The 19,646-nt window shown below is 36.3% G+C and overlaps 1 protein-coding gene across 4 annotated transcripts in view; it reads right to left on the reverse strand.

Moving 5' to 3' along the window:
- The window catches only part of PTPRK (protein tyrosine phosphatase receptor type K), a 588,095-nt gene that overhangs the window by 77,008 nt on the left and 491,441 nt on the right, over positions 1-19,646 (reverse strand). For all 4 annotated transcript variants that reach the window (XM_081250577.1, XM_081250575.1, XM_081250574.1 and 1 more), the window contains exon 13: positions 17,414-17,450. In XM_081250577.1, coding sequence (XP_081106703.1) covers positions 17,414-17,450 — 37 coding nt within the window. The remainder of the gene's footprint in view (positions 1-17,413; positions 17,451-19,646) is intronic.

Genomic DNA, 19,646 nt, shown 5'->3' on the forward strand with positions numbered 1-19,646 from the left:
CCAAAGCTGAACCCCAGGAGCTGTGCGAACAAAGAAGAGAAAGGGAAATTTCTCCGTGCAGCCTCAGGAGCAGCAGATTAAATCCCCACAGTCAACTTGATGTGTCCTGCATCTGTGGATTACCTGAATAGACAAGGAATCATCCCAAAATTGAGGCGGTGGACTTTGGGGGCAACTGTAGACTTGGGTTTGCTGTCTGCTACTGATTTGTTTCTGATATTCATGTTTATTTTAGTATAGCTTTCAGCGCTTGTTATCATGGGTGGATCTGTTTACTGGTTTGGTTGCTCTCCTTTTTTTAAATTATTATTTAAATTTTTTTATTTTAATAATTGTTAAAAATTTTATTATTATTTTTTTCTTTTTTTCTGCCTTTTCTTCTGAGCCATGTGGCTGACAGGGTTGTGGTGCTCAGGCCTGGTGTCAGACCTCAGCCTCTGAGGTGGGAGAGCTGAGTTCTGGACACTTGACCAATAGAAACCTCCCTGCCCCACATAATATCAATCAGCGAGAGCTCTCCCAGAGATCTCCATCTCAATGCTAAGACCCAGCTCCATGCAACAGAGAGCAAGCTCCAGTGCTGGATGCCCCAGCCAAACAACTAGCAAGACAGGAACACAACCCTGCCCATTAGCAGAGACACTGCCTAAAATCGTACTAACTTCAAAGACATCCCAAAACACACCATCAGATGTGGCCCCACCCACCAGAAACACAAGATCCAGCCACACCCACCAGAACACAGGCACAAGTCACCTCCACGAGGAAGCCTACACAAGCCACTGAACCAACCTCACCCAGTGGGGGCAGACACCAAAAACAATGGGAACTACAAACCTGCAGCCTGCAAATAGGAGACCCCAAACACAGTAAGTTAAACAGAATGAGAAGACAGAGAAATATGCAGCAGTTGAAGGAGCAAGGTAAAAACCCACCAGACCAAACAAATGAAGAAGAAAATAGGCAGTCTACCTGAAAAGGAATTCAGGGTAATGATGGTAAAGATGATCCAATATCTTGGAAATACAATGGAGAAAATACAAGAAACATTTAACCTATAAGAACTAAACAGTGAACAATGATGAACAACACAATAAATGAAATTAAAAATTCTCTAGAAGGAATCAATAGCAGAATAACTGAGGCAGAAGAACGGATAAATGAACTGGAAGATAACATAGTGGAGATAACTATCACAGAGCAGAATAAAGAAAAAAGAATGGAAAGAATTGAGGACAGTCTCAGAGACCTCTGGGACAACATTAAACAGACCAACATTTGAATTATAGGCATCCCAGAAGAAGAAGAGAAAAAGAAAGGGTCTGAGAAAATATTTGAAGAGATTATAGTTGAAAACTTCCCCAACATGGGAAAGGAAATAGTCCATCAAGTCCAGGGAGCGCAGAGAATCCCATACAAGATAAATGCAAGGAGAAACATGCCAAGACACATATGAATCAAACTATCAAAACTTAAATACAAAAAAAATATATTAAAAAGCAGCAAGAGAAAAGCAACAAATAACATACAAGGGAATCCCATAAGGTTAACAGGTGATCTTTGAGCAGGAACTCTGCAAGCCAGAAGGGAGTGGCAGGACATATTTAAAGTGATGAAAGGAAATAACCTACAACCAAGATTACTCTACCCGACAAGGATCTCATGCAGATTCAACAGAGAAATTAAAACTTTTCCAGACAAGCAAAAGCTAAGAGAATTCAGCACCACCAAACTAGCTTTAAACAAATGCTAAAGGAACTTCTCTAGGCAGGAAACAAGAGAAGGAAAACACCTACAAAAACAAACCCAAAACAATTAAGAAAATGGTATGAGGAACATACATATTGATAATTACCTTAAATGTAAGTGGATTAAACGATCCATCCAAAAGACATAGACTGGCTGAATGGATAGAAAAACAAGACCCGTATATATGCTGTCAATAAGAGACACACTTCAGACCTAGGGACACATACAGACTGAAAGTGAGGGGATGGAAAAAGATATTCCGTGCAAATGGAAATCAAAAGAAAGCTGGAAGAGCAACTCTCATATCAGACAAAATAGACTTTAAAATAAAGACTATCACAAGAGACAAAGAAGGACATAATGATCAAGGCATCAATCCAAGAAGAAGATATAACAACTGTAAATATTTATGCAACCAACATAGGAGCACCTCAATACATAAGGCAAATACTAACAGCCATAAAAGGGGAAATCGACAATAACATAATAATAGTAGGGGACTTCAACACCTCACTTTCACCAATGGACAGATCATTCAAAATAAAAATAAATACGGAAATGCACCTTTAAATGACAGATTAAACAACATGGACTTAATGGATATTTACAGGATATTCTATCCAAAAAGAACAGAATCCACTTTCTTCTCAAGTGCTCATGGAACATTCTCCAGGATAGATCATATCTTGTGTCACAAATCAAGCCTTGATAAATTTAAGAAAACTGAAATCATATCAAGTATCTTCTCCGACCACAATGCTATGAGACTAGATATCAACTACAAGAAAAAAACTGTAAAATATACAGACACAGGGAGGCTAAACAATACGCCACCAAATAACCAAGATTACTGAAAAAATCAAAGAGGAAATCCAAAAATACCTAGAAAAAAATGACAATGAGAACACTATGACCCAAAAGCTATGGGATTCAGCAAAAGCAGTTCTAAGAGGGAAGTTTACAGCAATACAACCTACCTCAAGAAACAAGAAAAATCTCCAATGAACAACCTAACCTTACACTGAAAGCAATTAGAGAAAGAAGAACAAAAAAACCCCTAAAGTTAGCAGAAGGAAAGAAATCATAAAGATCAGACCAGAAATAAATGAAAAGAAATGAAGGAAACAATAACAAAGATCAATAAAACTAAAAGCTGGTTCTTTGAGAAGGTAAACAAAATTGATAAACCTTTAGCCAGACTCATCAAGAAAAAAAGGGAGAAGACTCAAATCAATAGAATTAGAAATGTAAAAGGAGAAGTAAAAACTGATACTGCAGAAATACAAAGGATCATGAGAGATTACTACAAGCAACTATATGCCAATAAAATGGACAACCTGGAAGAAATGGACAAATTCTTACAAAAGCACAACCTTCTGAGACTCAACCAGGAAGAAATAGACAATATAAACAAACTAATCACAAGCACTGAAATTGAAACTGTGATTAAAAATCTTCCAACAAACATAAGCCCAGGACCAGATGGCTTCACAGGCAAATTCTATCAAACATTTAGAAAAGAGCTAACACCTATCCTTCTCAAACTCTTCTAAAATATAGCAGAGGGAGGAACACTCCTAAACTCATTCTATGAGGCTACCATCACCCTGATATCAAAACCAGACAAAGACGTTACAAAGAAAGAAAATAATAGGCCAATATCACTGATGAACATAGATGAAAAATCCTCAATGAAATACTAGCAAATAGAATCCAACAGCACATTAAAAGGATCATATACCATGATCAAGTGGGGTTTATCCCAGGAATGCAAGAATTCTTCAATATATGCAAATCAATCAATGTGATACACCATATTAACAAATAGAAGGAGAAAAACCATATGATCATTTCAATAGATGCAGAAAAAGTTTTCAACAAAATTCAACACCCATTTATGAAAAAAACCCTCCAGAAAGTAGGCATAGAGGAAACCTATCTCAATATAATAAAGGCCATATATGACAAACACACAGCCCACATCATTCTCAGTGGTGAAAAACAGAAACCATTTCCTCTAAGATCAGGAACAAGACAAGGTTGCTCATTCTCACCACTGTTATTCAACATACTTTTGGAAGTTTAGCCACAGTAATCGGAGTAGAAAAAGAAGTAAAAGGAATCTAAATTGGAAAGGAAGAAGTAAAATTGTCACTGTTTGCAGATGACATGATACTATACATAGAGAATCCTAAAAATCTACGAGGAAACTACTAGAGCTAATCAATGAATTTGGTAAAGCAGCAGGATACAAAATTAATGCACAGAAATCTCCTGCATTACTATATACTAATGATGAAAAATCTGAAATAGAAATTAAGGAAACACTCCCACTTACCAATGCAAGAAAAAGAATACAATACCTAGGAATAAACCTACCTAAGGAGACAAAAAACCTGTATGTAGAAAACTATAAGATACTGATGAAAGGAATTAAAGACAATACAAACAGATGGAGAGATATACCATTTTCTTGGATTGGAAGAATCAACATTGTGAAAATGACTATACTACCCAAAGCAATCTACAGATTCAATGAAATCCCCATCAAAGCACCAATGGCATTTTTCACAGAAGTAGAACAAAAAATTTCACAATTTGTATGGAAACACAAAAGACCCCAAATAGCCAAAGCAATCTTGCTTAGGAAAAACGGAGCGGGAGGAATCTGGCTCCCTGACTCAGACTATACTACAAAGCTACAGTAATCAAGACAGTATGGTACTGGCAAAAAAATAGAAATATAGATTAATGGAACAGGATAGAAAGCCCAGAGATAAACCCACACACATATGGTCACCTTATTTTTGATAAAGGAGGCAAGATTATACAATGGAGAAAAGACAGCCTCTTCAGTAAGTGGTGCTGGGAAAACTGGACAGCTACATGCAAAAGAATGAAATTAGAACACTCCCTAACACCATATACCAAAATAAACTCAAAATGGATTAAAGACCTAAATGTAAGGCCAGACACTATCAAACTCTTAGAGGAAAACATAGGCAGAACACTCTATGACATAAATCACAGCAAGATCCTTTTTGACCCACCTCCTAGAAAAAAGGGAAATAAAAACAGAAGTAAAGAAATGGGACCTAATGAAACTTAAAAGCATAGCAAAGGAAACCATAAACAAGATGAAAAGACAACCCTCAGAATGGGAGAAAATATTTGCAAATGAAGCAACTGACAAAGGATTAATCTCCAAAATATACAAGCAGCTCATAGAGCTCAGTATCAAATAAACAAACAACCCAATGCAAAAATGGGCAGAAGACCTAAATAGACATTCTCCAAAGAAGATATACAGATTGCCAACAAACACGTGAAAGGATGCTCAACATCACTAATCATTAGAGAAATGCAAATCAAAACTACAATGAGGTATCACCGCACATAGGACAGAATGGCCATCACCAAAAAATCTACAAACAATAAATGTTGGAGAGGGTGTGGAGAAAAAGGGAACCCTCTTACACTGTTGGTGGGAATGTAAATTGATACAGCCACTATGGAGAACAGTATGGAAGTTCCTTAAAAAACTAAAAATAGAACTACCATATGACCCAGCAATCCCACTATGGAGCATATACCCTGAGAAAACCATAATTCAAAAAGAGACATGTACCAGAATGTTCACTGCAGCACTATTTACAATAGCCAGGACGTGGAAGCAACTTAAGTGTCCACTGACTGATGACTAGATAAAGAAGATGTGGCACATATATACAATAGAATATTACTCAGCCATAAAAAGAAACGAAATCGAGTTTTTGTAGTGAGGTGGATGGACCGAGAGTGTCTCATACAGAGTGAAGTAAGTCAGAAAGAGAAAAACAAATACCATATGCTAACACATATATATGGAATCTAAAAAAAAAAAAAAAAAAAAAGGGTTCTGACGAACCTAGGACAGGAATAAAGATGCAGATGTAGAGAATGGACTCGAGGACATGGGGAGCAGGAAGGTTAAGCTGGGACCAAGTGAGAGAGTAGCACTGACATATATACACTAGCAAATGTAAAACAGATAGCTAATGGGAAGCAGCTGCATCACACAGGGAGATCAGTTCAGTGCTTTGTGACCACCTAGAGGGGTGGGATAGGCCGGGTGGGAGGGAGATGCAAGAAGGAGGGGATATGTGGATTTATGTATACATATAGCTGATTCACTTTGTAATACAGCAGAAACTAACACAACATTGTAAAGCAATTATACTCCAATAAAGATGTTAAAAAAATGCAAGCTTCAGACCACTGTCCTAGAATGATGGCAAATTTTTTAAAAATCCATCTTTAGGCAGAAATATAAATATAGATATGCCTCTATGATCATAAATAATTCTGGAAAGAGATCCCCACATTAGGTAAACATGTAAAGTTTTTTTTTTTTTTTTTTTTTTTTTTTTGCGGTACGCGGGCCTCTCACTGTTGTGGCCTCTCCCCTTGCAGAGCACAGGCTCCGGATGCGCAGGCTCAGCAGCCATGGCTCACGGGCCTAGCCGCTCTGCGGCATGTGGGATCTTCCCAGACCGGGGCACGAACCCGTGTCCCCTGCATCGGCAGGCGGACTCTCAACCACTGCGCCACCAGGGAAGCCCTACATGTAAAGTTTTGTATCTACAACACAACCTTAGATTGGTGACTTGTTTCATAAAATCTGAACAAAAACACCTCCATAGTTTTCATACAGGAAGATATTTGTTTAATGGAGGTTATTAGTTAATTCTAGATTATAGCAACTCTAAAACATAGACTGTAAATATCCTACCAAAATGAAAAGAGAAGCATCCTATTTCCAAGAACAGATCCTAAAGGAGTTGAGGAATCTCCCTGAAGAAGATGATAGCTCATGATTTAAGACAGATGTGGCCAATGACTGTTTTTACCCCAAACCTGCTCTGCATAATAACTGAATACAGAGGTCCTGCTCTCCATCCCACAACCCTCTACTTGAAGCTCAATATTTGGCTGAGTGCCTGACAGAGAGTAAGCACACAATAAATACATTGTGGATGGATGACCAAATTCCCAATGTTTAGCAGCTGGTGGAACAGGTAGGTGTAGGGAATTAAGCAATGGACAAAGATGTAGTCCAGGGATGACTACTGTCCACAATGATGATGTGAAACTTAAATTTTAAAAAATCACAGACCAACAAAAGTAGTTTTTACCATGAGCACTTCTGAAAATCGATATGGTAGGAAGCCTACAGAATAGCTAAATTATGTGAGGTGAAGTCTTAGCTACATACTTCCTAAGACCTTTAGTTTTCTTTCTTCCTTATTTCTCCACAAAAATTTTCTTATTTGCTCTTGTCTTTAGTGCACTGTTAGATCACCACCAATGAACCACATTTACTTCAAACTATCTTCCCTACTGGCTGAATATGTCAGAAGAATACCTGGCCAATACAAAGCAGCTTTTTATAAAGGAGTCAGAACTGAGATGACGGTATCAGGGAGAGCAGAGGACAGTTTTACTAGTAGACTGAAATCCTACCTCAAAGGCATGGCCTAGTTGGATTTTCACCTGGGAAAGAATAGCAGCAAAGAGACCAAGAAAGCAGGAGGTATACAAGAATTGATGGTTTCCTCAAAGACAAAGACTGGGACTTTAAAGGTACAGATATAAAGCCAGGTGTTGTAAATAACAGCAACAGCCAGCAAAGAAAACACTGTCTTCTTGAATTTACAATATGGAAGGCACACCTGCACACACAAACATCTATCAGGAAGAGTAACACTGGTTTAAAAGGACAATTTGTATATTTCATGAAAGGCCAGTGATACTTAAACTGTAAACTTCCTTCTGCTACCACCAGGGATATACAAAATGTGGTGATAATCACTTTGTCACCTCTAGCATCATATTTACAAACATGAATTTCTGCATTTCCTAAAGCAAGGACGCGTAAGTGGTAATCCCTTTGTCAGTAAATACAGCAGGGGCTCTTGGAATAAAGAGTAGACAATGAAAGAAGTAAACAAGATTCCGAATTTTAAAGTTCAGTTGAAATTCGTGTAAAAAACGGAAGGCGACAAATCTAGAACTATTTCAATGTTTGGGCGATAACATTCATTTTCTGTCTTTAAAATGAAAACACACTAAATTATATGTGTTCAAGTATGGGGCATTTTTTATATCTCAATTTCACAAAATCTTAGAAATTTTTATTTTTAAAAGAAATTAGAATTTTACCATGATTTTTACAAGGGTAATAGGTGCTACATAATTTACTTGAGAAAACTGATCACAAAAATACCCACTTTACTAATCTAAAAGTTTTAAACACATAAAACAAATTAAAAAATGTCATTCACTATCTTTTCCTCCTATCAATCACACATAGTGGTCACTGCTCATTCAAGGAAGATCCAATTAACTTTCTACTCTAATTCCATTTATTAAATCAGAGAGATAATCTTTAAAGTAATCCACATTTCATTAAAAACTGAACAGAATGCATAATTTCAGACACTAAACTGATAGGGGATAAAGAATACTTTGTGTATTATGGAGCAATAATCATAAACCAATGCTCTATAACACTCTGCGAATGTGTTTCAATGAAGCCAAACTGGATTTTAATCTTTTATTCCTACAATCGGATAAATACAGAAAAAAAGAGAGGCAGGGCTCATGTTACCATAATACTGCAATAAAACTAATGTAATCCTTTTGATGTGGGGATTCACTCTAAAGACCTGTTATTAATTACTAAGAATAAAAATAATTTAAGTTTTCTATTGTTTAGCATTTGCCTTGTTCAAAATCAAAGGATTACGATAGGGAATCTGTACTGCCACTATATAAAGATAATAATATCAACAAATAATAAATGTGTGTGTGTGTGTGTGTGTGAACGTGTGAACGAGCAGAAAGGTTGTACCTTCAACAGTGCTTAGAAATCTCCTCACCTACATATCCAAATTCATCGTTTACAAATTTTGCTTCCCATATAACTGCAGGACACAATTCAGCTAAATTTCTGGCACATAAAAAGGATCCTTTTTCTTCCAGTTTCCAGCAACACGTTCCTTGTTTTCTTCTGAGCCCTTGTCAGTAGACACTTCAGCATTCACATTTCTACTGACAGTCTGTTAAAGGCAATTCAAGCTTTTTCTGTCTTGCTCCTCAAAATTCTTCCAAGCCCCTGACCCTGCCCACTTCCAAAGTTATGTCCATATTTTTAGGTATTTGTTACAGCAGGACCCCACTTCCAGGCGCCAAAATCTGTATTAGTTACTTTTTATGCTGTAACAAATTGCCACGCATTCGTGAGTTAAAACAACACAAATTTATTATCTATGGTTCTAGATGTCAGAAGTCCTAAATGAATGTTATGGCACTGAAATTGAGGTTTGGCAGGCCTGTGTTCCCTTCTGGAGGCTCAAAGGGGAAAGTCGTTTCTTTGTCCTTTCTAGTTTCCTGAGGCCACCTGTATTCCTGGCTCATGTTAATATTCTGTATATAACAGGTGTGTGTATGTAAGCATTATTTTCAATTTTTAAAAATAGTTTGTTACAAAAATAGAGGAAATGCTCTTGAAATTTCTAAAATGTCTGCAAAATAAACTAGTAATATTTTCTTAATGTACAACTGCCAAAAATTACAAGAAATAAGTATAATAATAAGTAAATAAAGTTCAATTGGCTTCTTAAAATGAATTAAAAATCATCACTAGCCAGAAATTTCCCATCAGTAACTCTTCTGTTTTTGAAAACTGCCCATTACTTTAGCAGAATACTTACACAGTATACATAATTACATTACATGCACAATTTTTATTCTAGTTTTTCTAGTCTTTAACTACTTTTTAAACCTACTCTCCTCATAAAGAAAAAAGGTAAAAATTAATATACGAAAAAATAAAATGAATAACTCAAGCAAAACTTTTCTTTCTACATAATTTTTTTCCATTCTAAGACTGTAGTATATTTTAGATGGAAGGGAAGAAAAACTGACTGGAATACCAAGAGGGCAAACTTTTTATTCATTCATTTTTTTCTTTTTCTGTAGATTAAAAAGAAACACTTCAAATTATTTCTAAAGTATGTCAATAAAACAAAGATGTAGTAAAAGAAGACGACTAATATATCTTCAAGGCATTGAAAAGTGAATAATTCTGGGCAATTAATATTCATTCATTCCAAAGAGACTGCATTTATATTAAATATCAGGCATGGACTTCACAAATATAAGTGGATGTTACCCCTACCCTCATAAACCTTACAGTCCATCTAGACAGTTCTTCATCCTAACAAATTTCGGAATAATATATAATTTGGAGAATCATTAGCCTTTGACTTCACTGTAGAAATATTATGCTTTTCTTCTGCTCTAGCTTTTTTCTTTTTTTTTTTTTTTTGCGGTACGCGGTCCTCTCACTGCCGCGGCCCCTCCCGCTGCGGAGCACAGGCTCCGGACGCGCAGGCTCAGCGGCCATGGCTCACGGGCCCAGCCGCTCCGCGGCATGTTGGATCCTCCCGGACCGGGGCACGAACCCGCGTCCCCTACATCAGCAGGCGGACTCTCAACCACCGCGCCACCAGGGAAGCCCCTACTCTAGCTTTTTAAAAGCAAAGGAATATTTTAGTTTTGCAAATAAGTTGAAAAAAATCTACTAGCTGTTAATTTTTTGTAACTTTCTCTGTATTAAAAAAAAAGAATTTACAATGGTAAGGCCTTTGACAGAGCACCAGGAAATATTGCTGCCTGACAGAGGTTAGTTCCAAGCCATGAATCACTGATTTAAGCTTTATTAAAATTGTACTTCCTCCCTGCTTGGTTTCACTTAGATATACTTTCATTTTCCTCGGGCTGTAGTCTATTACTAATATACTTTCCTGCAATTCCCTCCCTTCTGAGTTGAAGAAAAATGAAACCCCAAATCAGATTAATTTTTGAAAACGAGTACATAGATACAATAGGCAAGAAGAATGATGCACATTCTTTTCCCTCGTGAGAGAAAGGAGTGTGAGTACCAGCAAAAGTACTTAGGCATTCAGAGGAAGAACAACAAAGTTAGTCTCACTGATTACAATTTTTCAGAAGAGCTAGCAGCTTCCTCAAAGCTAATACTATTCTCAGGATCAAGAAAAGCCCCACCCGTACCCAGGATTTCTTAATAGCCAGACTAAAGTATCACAGTTGACCTTAGTTTCCATCAGCATAAAAAGCGGTATAAATGGATCTGAAAATTTCTTCCTGATGCTTCACCATTTCCTTCAACACGTAGCTGGCAAATTATAAAGCATCTTCGTACAATTTAAGAATTAAGGTTAGGATTTTAGAGCCTGAAATCCAATTAAATATATTTTTTTCTTCAGACCTCACCCCTACTTTCAAATCTCCCTTCTCTGCAGCTGTGAAGGATACTGCTCAAGAGTGCAATTTAAGAGCCGAGATTGTTGAGATGTACTCAAGTTCATGTGTGATAAATATGGTGGGAATGAATTCAGTCAGAAAGATTCTACACACATGGTACAACCAAATGGAGCTTCCATGGTATTACTGTAACTTCTTGACAGGCTCATGCTTGTTATTTTTGAATGCCTGATCACTTAAAATAAGGCACTTTCATCCATCTGCACACTCAGAGAAAAGGGCACCAATGAAAAATTTGACAAAAGGAGCATAAGAAGAAATTAAAACTATGAAGCAAATGCTTTTTAAGAAACTATTCTTTATCCAGTAATTAGGGAATAAATAGCAAAGGAGGGAAGAAAGAATAAAGTAAATAAAATATTACCAGTGTTTGTATGCTTCCATATATATTGGATAAAATCTTCCATGCACACCTACTCTTTTGTAACAAGCAAATTTTTCTTAATATTGGAATGCATGTTTAAAATGCATGCTAGCAGTGAAGTCAAGGTATTTTGAGGGGTTGGCAAAGACCTATATCATCACTGCTTAATATAAGTAATATTCTGAATTAATAATGATCTGATTTAGACCATTCCCAGGATGGGAATATACAAAATAGTTAAACCAACACCTTTCACAATCACAGGTCAACTTTGGGTTTATCAAAAGAATAAATAAGCTGATATTAAATGAATGAATGAATGGACATAGGCATGCTTTAGTGTTTGGAATTCTCTTCTTTCCATAGTTTCTAGAAGAACCATGTGGGTTCCTCCTTTCCAGCTCCTTCGAGGACCAAGTAAGGATAATCCTACCAAAGTATCTATGCCAAGGCAACAAATGGGTTCCTGATATTCTAGACTGACACCTAACAGGAGATTCCCTCCTTTTAAAGGTCGATGATTGAGTTATATGGACTTTAAGTGCTCTCTTCCAATCGTTCCATGAAATAATTGGTCCTTTATACCTCATCTTGGAACCAAACTACTATTTTTCATTATTATTCTTAAGGGGAAATAAAAATCAAATGTCAGTTCAGACATTACCTGCTGCAAGTAACAGCTTACCCACCAGTAGTGGTTTTGATAATAAGGACATTTATTTTTTTCACACACAAATATTTGGAGTTAAGGAGTTCCAGCAATGGGTATCTCAGCTCAGAGTTGTTAGAGCTTTGAGTTGGCTGATTTGTTTTCTTTAATGTTCTCCTCTTTTTAGCCAATTTGGTTCTCAACTTTCTAAATATCACATCCTTACAAAATAATGCTCAAAATAAGATGGATGGGTTGGGGGTTGTCTCTGCTATCTCTCCTTCCAAAAGCCAGGAAGAAAAAATTTTCTTAGAAGACCAGTGACTATCAAAGTGTAGTCACCTGAGCAATAGCATCAGTCTCAGCTGCAAACCTGTGAGAAATGAACATTCTTGAGCCCCTCTCCAGGACTACTGATTCAGAAACTGTGGAGTTGAGGCTCAACAATCCGCTTTAACAAGCCCTCCAGGTAATTCTGACTCGAGCTAAAGATTGAGAATCACTAATTAAGACCAATCTGATTCATCCTCTGAGTCTGAGCCCACCTTCCCTGAGCAGCGAAGGTACTTTCTCCTCAAGGTCTTTGCATGTGTTCCTTCTGCCGTGAAAGCTGCTCCCCTACATGGGTCCCTCTCTCATTTCCTTCACCTTACCAGTGTGTCTTTCTCTGATAACTGTATACAAAATAGCAATGCCCTAGACACAAGTCCCAGAATTCCCTATCTTCACTTACTGCTTTATTTCTCTGCAAAGAATTTGTGTCTGGTCTGTTTCCCTCTATTGGAATTTAAGTTCATAGAAGTTAGGGCTTTGTCTATATTTATTTACTGCTCTATCTCCAAGGCCTAGAACATTGTTTGGTGTATAACAGGCATTAAATAAATGCTAAATACATGACTGGCATATTGATATCCAAATGAAATTGGAAGAAGTCAAAGAATGGTTAATGGGTAGACAAACAGCAGTTTGCCAAAGCAAACTATTTACAAATGGAGATTTGGAATAAAATCCATTCTTGACTTGAAAACTTAAGGGTTTGTCACAACATAAAAAGTAGCTGTATTTCATTAACTTAAGAAAAAAATCCTCTTTTTCACCTTAAATGCTATGTTCAAATAAATTTACTTAAATTACACTTTTCTGTTCTATTAAAGTTGATAGCTTTTATTGGAAATGGACAGATTTTACCAACATAGGAACCTTCATCGAAATAAAATTTTAAATTACCAGTTTTCTTCTAAAGAAAACCAGAAATGCACATGAGGGGAAATTGGACACAATCAAAATAGTTTCAAAATGTAAACTACTTATATAAACAGATGATAATACTTTCAATTTCATATACTATTGGTCTTATTTCTTAGTTTTATTCTAGGGAATTATTTGATATCTTGATTACTTATCAATGCTTGCTTGCTTATAGAATAATTTTATGAAAATTGAGTATGTGGTTCCATAAATGATTATTTATATATTGAGAACATTTTAAATGACATAATATGCGAGATATTATTGACCAAGATAAAATAAAAATTCAATTGAAATGCATCTCATTAGTTTAATATGGATAAAGCATATTTCCTGAGAACTACATTTGAAAACCCATTGAGTAATTTCTATTATAATCATATAATATTTTCATATTTAAATCTAACCATTAAAATATCACTCACTGAATAGTTTCCTTGAGAAGAAAATAAAGTTATAGTGGTATACGTTCTTTATGGCACCGTGGCACAAGATTCTTAGCTGCTAATTTACAAATAATTTTGTGTGTGTATACCAATTTCGAGCATTGTTATAAATTATATGTAATAAGACATAAAGCAAAGTGATATCAGTCTAAACAGTGTTCTTTCAGTGGTCAGAGAGACTTGTGCCTATACATGTTGAGCATGCAAGTTGCACGACGCTCTTCACTGGACAAGTGACTTTCCAAGCTTGGCCCTTTTTCTTGATGTATGACAGAAACCTTTCCTGAGACTTATTCTCCTTTTTGCTTTCCAAAGATAGCAGCGGACTATATTCCTTTTCGTATGTTTACAATTTTGGTTTTGGATATGCTATTTTATAAATGGTATGACTTTCATGATTTCCAGTATAATTTAGATTAACCCTTCCACTCCATTCCTGACACATATCTTCTCAAGGACTTCTTAACTAAATGTGAGTCAGAGAGCAGGACCAATGATCCCAACTGCAATGAACCTAACTCCCAGAACGCTTCTTTTGTCTCATAATATATATTCACATCACTATTTATTTTAGACATTATGATGTTGATTATTCATATGTTTTCTTTACCAGTCAACATCTGTATTCTCTTTATGTGTTGGCTACCAAAAGGTATGACTTCCAAGAAGGCAGGAAACAATCCATTACATTGGAAATTTTTAGAATAATTTTCACAAGTCAAAATATTTTCAAAATGATCATGCTATTGTAGTGTGTGGGCTACTTGTTCTTGGCTTTTAAATTCTTTCACATTTCCCACAAGAATTTCCAGTGTCCTAAGTCAGTACAGTGCACACATTAAAAAAAATTTATTTATTATATTTTTATTTATTTTTCGCTGTGTTGGGTCTTTGTTGCTGCGCGCAGGCTTTCCCTAGTTACAGCGAGTGGGGGCTACTCTTTGTTGTGGCTCGCGGGCTTCTCATTGAAGTGGCCTCTCTTGTTGAGGAGGACAGGCTCTAAGCACGCAGGCTTCAGTAGTTGTGGCACATGGGCTCAGTAGTTGTGGTGCGCGGGCTCTAGAGCGCAGACTTAGTAGTTGTGGTGCAGGGGCCTAGCTGCTCTGCGGCATGAGGGATCCTCCCTGACCAGGGCTCGAACCCGTGTCCCCTGCGTTGGCAGGCGGATTCTTAACTGCTGCGCCACCAGGGAAGCCCCAGTGCACACATTTTAAGTATACAGCTTAATAGGTTTTTGCCTATGTATACTAGACACCTGTGAAATATTGAATCATTCCTTGCCCAGAAGGTTCCTTCTTCCCTTCCTAGTCAATATGGTTATGTCATTTAATAAGTGTATCTTCAACATGCCCTGCCAGAAACTTTTTAATTTTCATACTGAAAATTTTTAGTATGAAAGCTGACCATACTTTATGTTGTTAGTTTAAAACGTAGTCAGGCAAAAAGTAATTTCACCTTAATAATGTGTTTTTTTTCTATATAGAAAATGCTAAGTGTCCAGAGAAGGAATTACATTAGATCTGGATAGAAACAGATTAGAAATAAACAAATAAAAAATAAAAACAAAAACCCTTACTTTTTCCCCAAGTAATCTCTATCATGAAAACTTAGTTTCATTTTTATTTTTATTTCTTTCATTACTACATAACACAGACCTGAAGCAAGGTACGAAAGGATTATGATAGTTATGGTGATGATAAAATAGCAGTTAACTCTTAACTGATAGTTATAGTATACTAGGTACTATTCAGGCATTTTGTACATATAAATTATTTAAATCTTCACAGTAATAGTAAGGGGTAGGTACTCTATCATTCTTATTTTTAGAGTGAGAGGTTAAATATTTTGCTCAACTTTAAAGAACAGTAAGAAGGGGGCAAAGTCAGGATTTGAACCCAGGTAGTCTGAGGCCAGATTTCTTTCACGCAGTAAACCACGCTGTCAACCTGAGACCCAGAAGTACAGCAGGGCTAGATTATTAGGCAAAGAAGAAACTACCACAAATGGACCCTATCTTACTACCTCTGAGTTTCTGGCAAATATTCTATGCCACATGGTAAATCTAATTTCCATAATCCCAGATATCCTGCAGTCAAAATATAATATGGTATTTGTCATCATAATTTTATTTGTATTGAGCGTGGAACAAAATGACACTTAAGCTCATGTAAATGCAAATAATTAAATAGCCAAATAAGAAAATTTAAAATTTTAGAATCATTTATCCATATCTAAAAAACTTCTCGCAGGCTGACATGAGACCATTTTACATTTCTGGTTCTATTTCAAATCCGGAAAAGCATAGGTCCTAAATGCCTTCTGCTATTATCTTCTAAAAATTTCAACTTTAACTCTTGATCCATATGCCAAGTTTTTAAAATAAAATAAATGCCTATACATTATATGCATCTGTATATACTTTCTCTTTTCCTTCATTTAGGATTGCTTTATTGTTTAAAATATCATGAGGAATCTTAGTATTTGAATTGAAAAAGTGTATATTTTTTCTCTTCTGTGAAGCTTTTTTATTACTCCTCATGAGTCAAGGGAATAGTCCTTTGTTATTGCCTTTACAAATCGAGTATAAAACAAATGCTTAATTGAGCAGATTGATGATTAGATAGAGAAAAATGATGAAAGGAAAGATGCCAGCAAAAACAGAATATGGCCATTCATTTTTACTCCAAATGAATCAACTACTGCTCATGAATGGGGGCCTAATACTAATTCTGGCAGCAAACCACCCAAAGCACCAACCCTCTGCGGAGCCCCACCTCTGCATGCGAACAGCTTTTTCTCATTTCTCTTGCTAGAATACATACACCAAGTAGCTCTCTCTCTCTTGCTGGCACAGTCAAATAACTCTTAAGTGAAGGATTATAAACATTGTGAATGCAGGAGACTTTCTCCCACTCTGAACTCTAAATATTCGTTCAAAGATGAAAATGTTTTCTCTTAAAGAAACAAGGCAACTAAACTATAATATGCAATGTCAGGAGGAAAAGCCTTGGCTGTTCCCAGATCTAATTTCTTGGCATCAGTTGGATTAAAAAATTTTTTTAGATAAAAAAAAGTAAAGCATCTTCAATCAAACTGCACTACCAATATGGACCCGTCTCTGTCCATACCTTTGCATATGCCTAGACAAGGCCATCTTTTTGTATTTGATTGTCTACCACAGAAAGTAACAGAGGTTTTTAAATAAGGAATATGCTATTTTCAGCTGATATTGCTGAGCTTTTCTTAATATGTTGGCTGATCAGTAGCATAAGACCATTCAGATACTAAATGGCAGAAACAAGTCCTTCTAAAGTTTTCTAAATCTTTCCTATTCTCAAAACAAGATTCCTCCAGTCAAATACTAGATGGAAAGTATCACTTCATTACATGTTAAAGACACCCAAGTGAGTCAGAGAACTTGGCTGGCAGTTTAACTAGGCCCTACTACAAATACTCTGTAATACAAGTGCCACATTTAATTAGCCCTGAAACAGGGAACAAAGCTCTTTCATTTTAGAAAGTTGGTGAATGGAATTTGGGGGGGGGGGTGGAAAGCAAACCTCTTACCTTTGGTAGCAATTCTTACACACTGGGTTTTAGTTTCCTGAGGGAGTAAAAAAAAAAAAAATGAAAGAAAATGGTCAGTTATAGATATTTCATAAACCATAACTAGTATGAAGATCAATCTGGGGTTATAAAACAGGTTTATAAAGAATAGCGGTATTAAGGACATGATTTTTTATTTATGTTCACGCAGAGACTTTTAAAAAATCTAAAATAACTTAAAATTTTAGTATTTTCTAAAGGTGTAGGTATCTGTCTTCACCTTGTAATGAAACAGGCTAACTTGTCTGGGACAAGCAGTATAGCATTCTATTTGCATTTATTGTACTTTCTGAATGATCAGAAAGAAAAATGTATTTGCAAAGCTAATACAAATCAGACCCAAATATAAATTTCTCCTTTAAAAAAATTATTTATTTATTTATTTGGTTGCACCAGGTCTTAGTTGCAGCAGGCGGGCTCCTTAGTTGTGGAGCGCTGGCTCCTTAGTTGTGGCTCCAGGGCTCCTTATTTGAGGCATGTAGCCTCCTTAGTTGTGGCATGCAAATTCTTAGTTGCGGCAGGCATGTGGGATCTAGTTCCCTGACCAGGGATCGAATCCAGGCCCCCGTGCATTGGGAGCATGGAGTCTTATCCACTGCACCACCAGGGAAGTCCGCCAAATATAAATTTCATTTTCACCTCATAGCTGTAGACTCAGACCAAAGCTGAACATTACATACTTTCACTTGGATCCCAGCATGACTAAAGAGCTAAATGATGAAAGTTAGAAAGATCATCAAAAAACTGCATCACAGTTGCAGCATATTGTATCTGTTCTTTTTTCCTTTTTAATCTAGTTGTTACAGATTAAATATTTCTTGGTGGGATTATTTTCCTCCTCTTGCTAGACAGATGGGATCGAGGAAGTAGAAGTAGAAATGGTAAAGGACAAGACATTTCAGAATTTTAAAAATCTTTTTCTTCTGCTTTTAAATGTTGTGGGTTAGTACTAGGGTGTGGAGCACAGTGCTAGGTCTGTACCTCATTCCTTCAGGACTTAGTTCATTCAGCTTATATCTTTGAATATACAAGAGGTTGGAAAAGATGTTAAAGACAGTGAACAAAACAGAGGCTATTTGTTTTCAAGGTGTATTTGTAACTCCGTCTTGAGCAGTTCTATAGATTGATAAACCAAGACTTTATATACTTTTCTCTTAGGCATTTATTATTTTTAAATTAAACAAAGTAAAGCATTGAGGGGGAAATTAGTAATTAAAAATGAAAATCTGCACTTCTATTACTTAATTGTGACCTGAAGCCTTCCTAGTAAGCTCCAAGAAACTGTTTCACATTCCCATAAAGGCTCAAAGGGACTTTGATTTCCTAAAAGCAATTGCTGTTAAGTCTATCAGGATTACCAGCCTCTGCTGATAGGAGCCATGTCAATTTTAAAACTTTTTTCCAAGATAACTGTGAAATATATTCTTGCTACTCTGTACTTTGATTAAACCACATGTAGATATATTAGCAATTAGAAGAGAAAATTCATATCAAAGCTTTTAAAGAGTGCCAGAGGAAATTCTTTGTAAGTAACGGGCATTCATTAACACTTCTCTCATACCACAGACCAAGTAACAAAAGTTAATTTGGAATCTCTCACCTTTCTAAAGATGAATACCCAAACACAGAACCATGCTACTTTATACCCAGAATGGAATAAAACTTCCATGGTTGTCTCTTTTTTGAGCAGTCCCATCATGGTAGTGGCATGGAATGATGTGTGGGTGGGAAGTGGGCAGCCAACTCCCACTTAGGTAAAAATAAACTAGAAGATGAGAAGAGCATTTTAAAACATGAGCAGCCTCTGGCTTTGAAGTACATCTTAGAAGATGCTGTGGCATTTTTCTTTCCATATACTGTAAAGCAGCCATGCAGGTAAGCACAAAGATAAAGCTTTTATTCAAAAGCAGCCAATCAATACCCTAAGTTCTCATGGCCCCTTACAGAAATGCAAATGGATTGTTATATCTTTCAATGAAACTATTCCAAGATATAATTGGGCTTTTGCAATTGGATAGCACATATTTCACATCTGCCAGGTACCCACGTCAGGTACTCAATTACCCAAACCCAGAAATTTCCTATATAGCTACAAGTACATAAAAATGTCATTCTTCTATTGAATTTTAAGTTGTAAAAGGTTTCTACTCTCAACATTTTTTTTACACCTCCCTGCAAAAAAAAAAATTAAATA

The sequence above is a fragment of the Mesoplodon bidens genome, assembly GCF_964165515.1.
Source record: "Mesoplodon bidens genome assembly, chromosome: 12".
Taxonomy (NCBI): Eukaryota; Metazoa; Chordata; class Mammalia; order Artiodactyla; family Ziphiidae; genus Mesoplodon; species Mesoplodon bidens.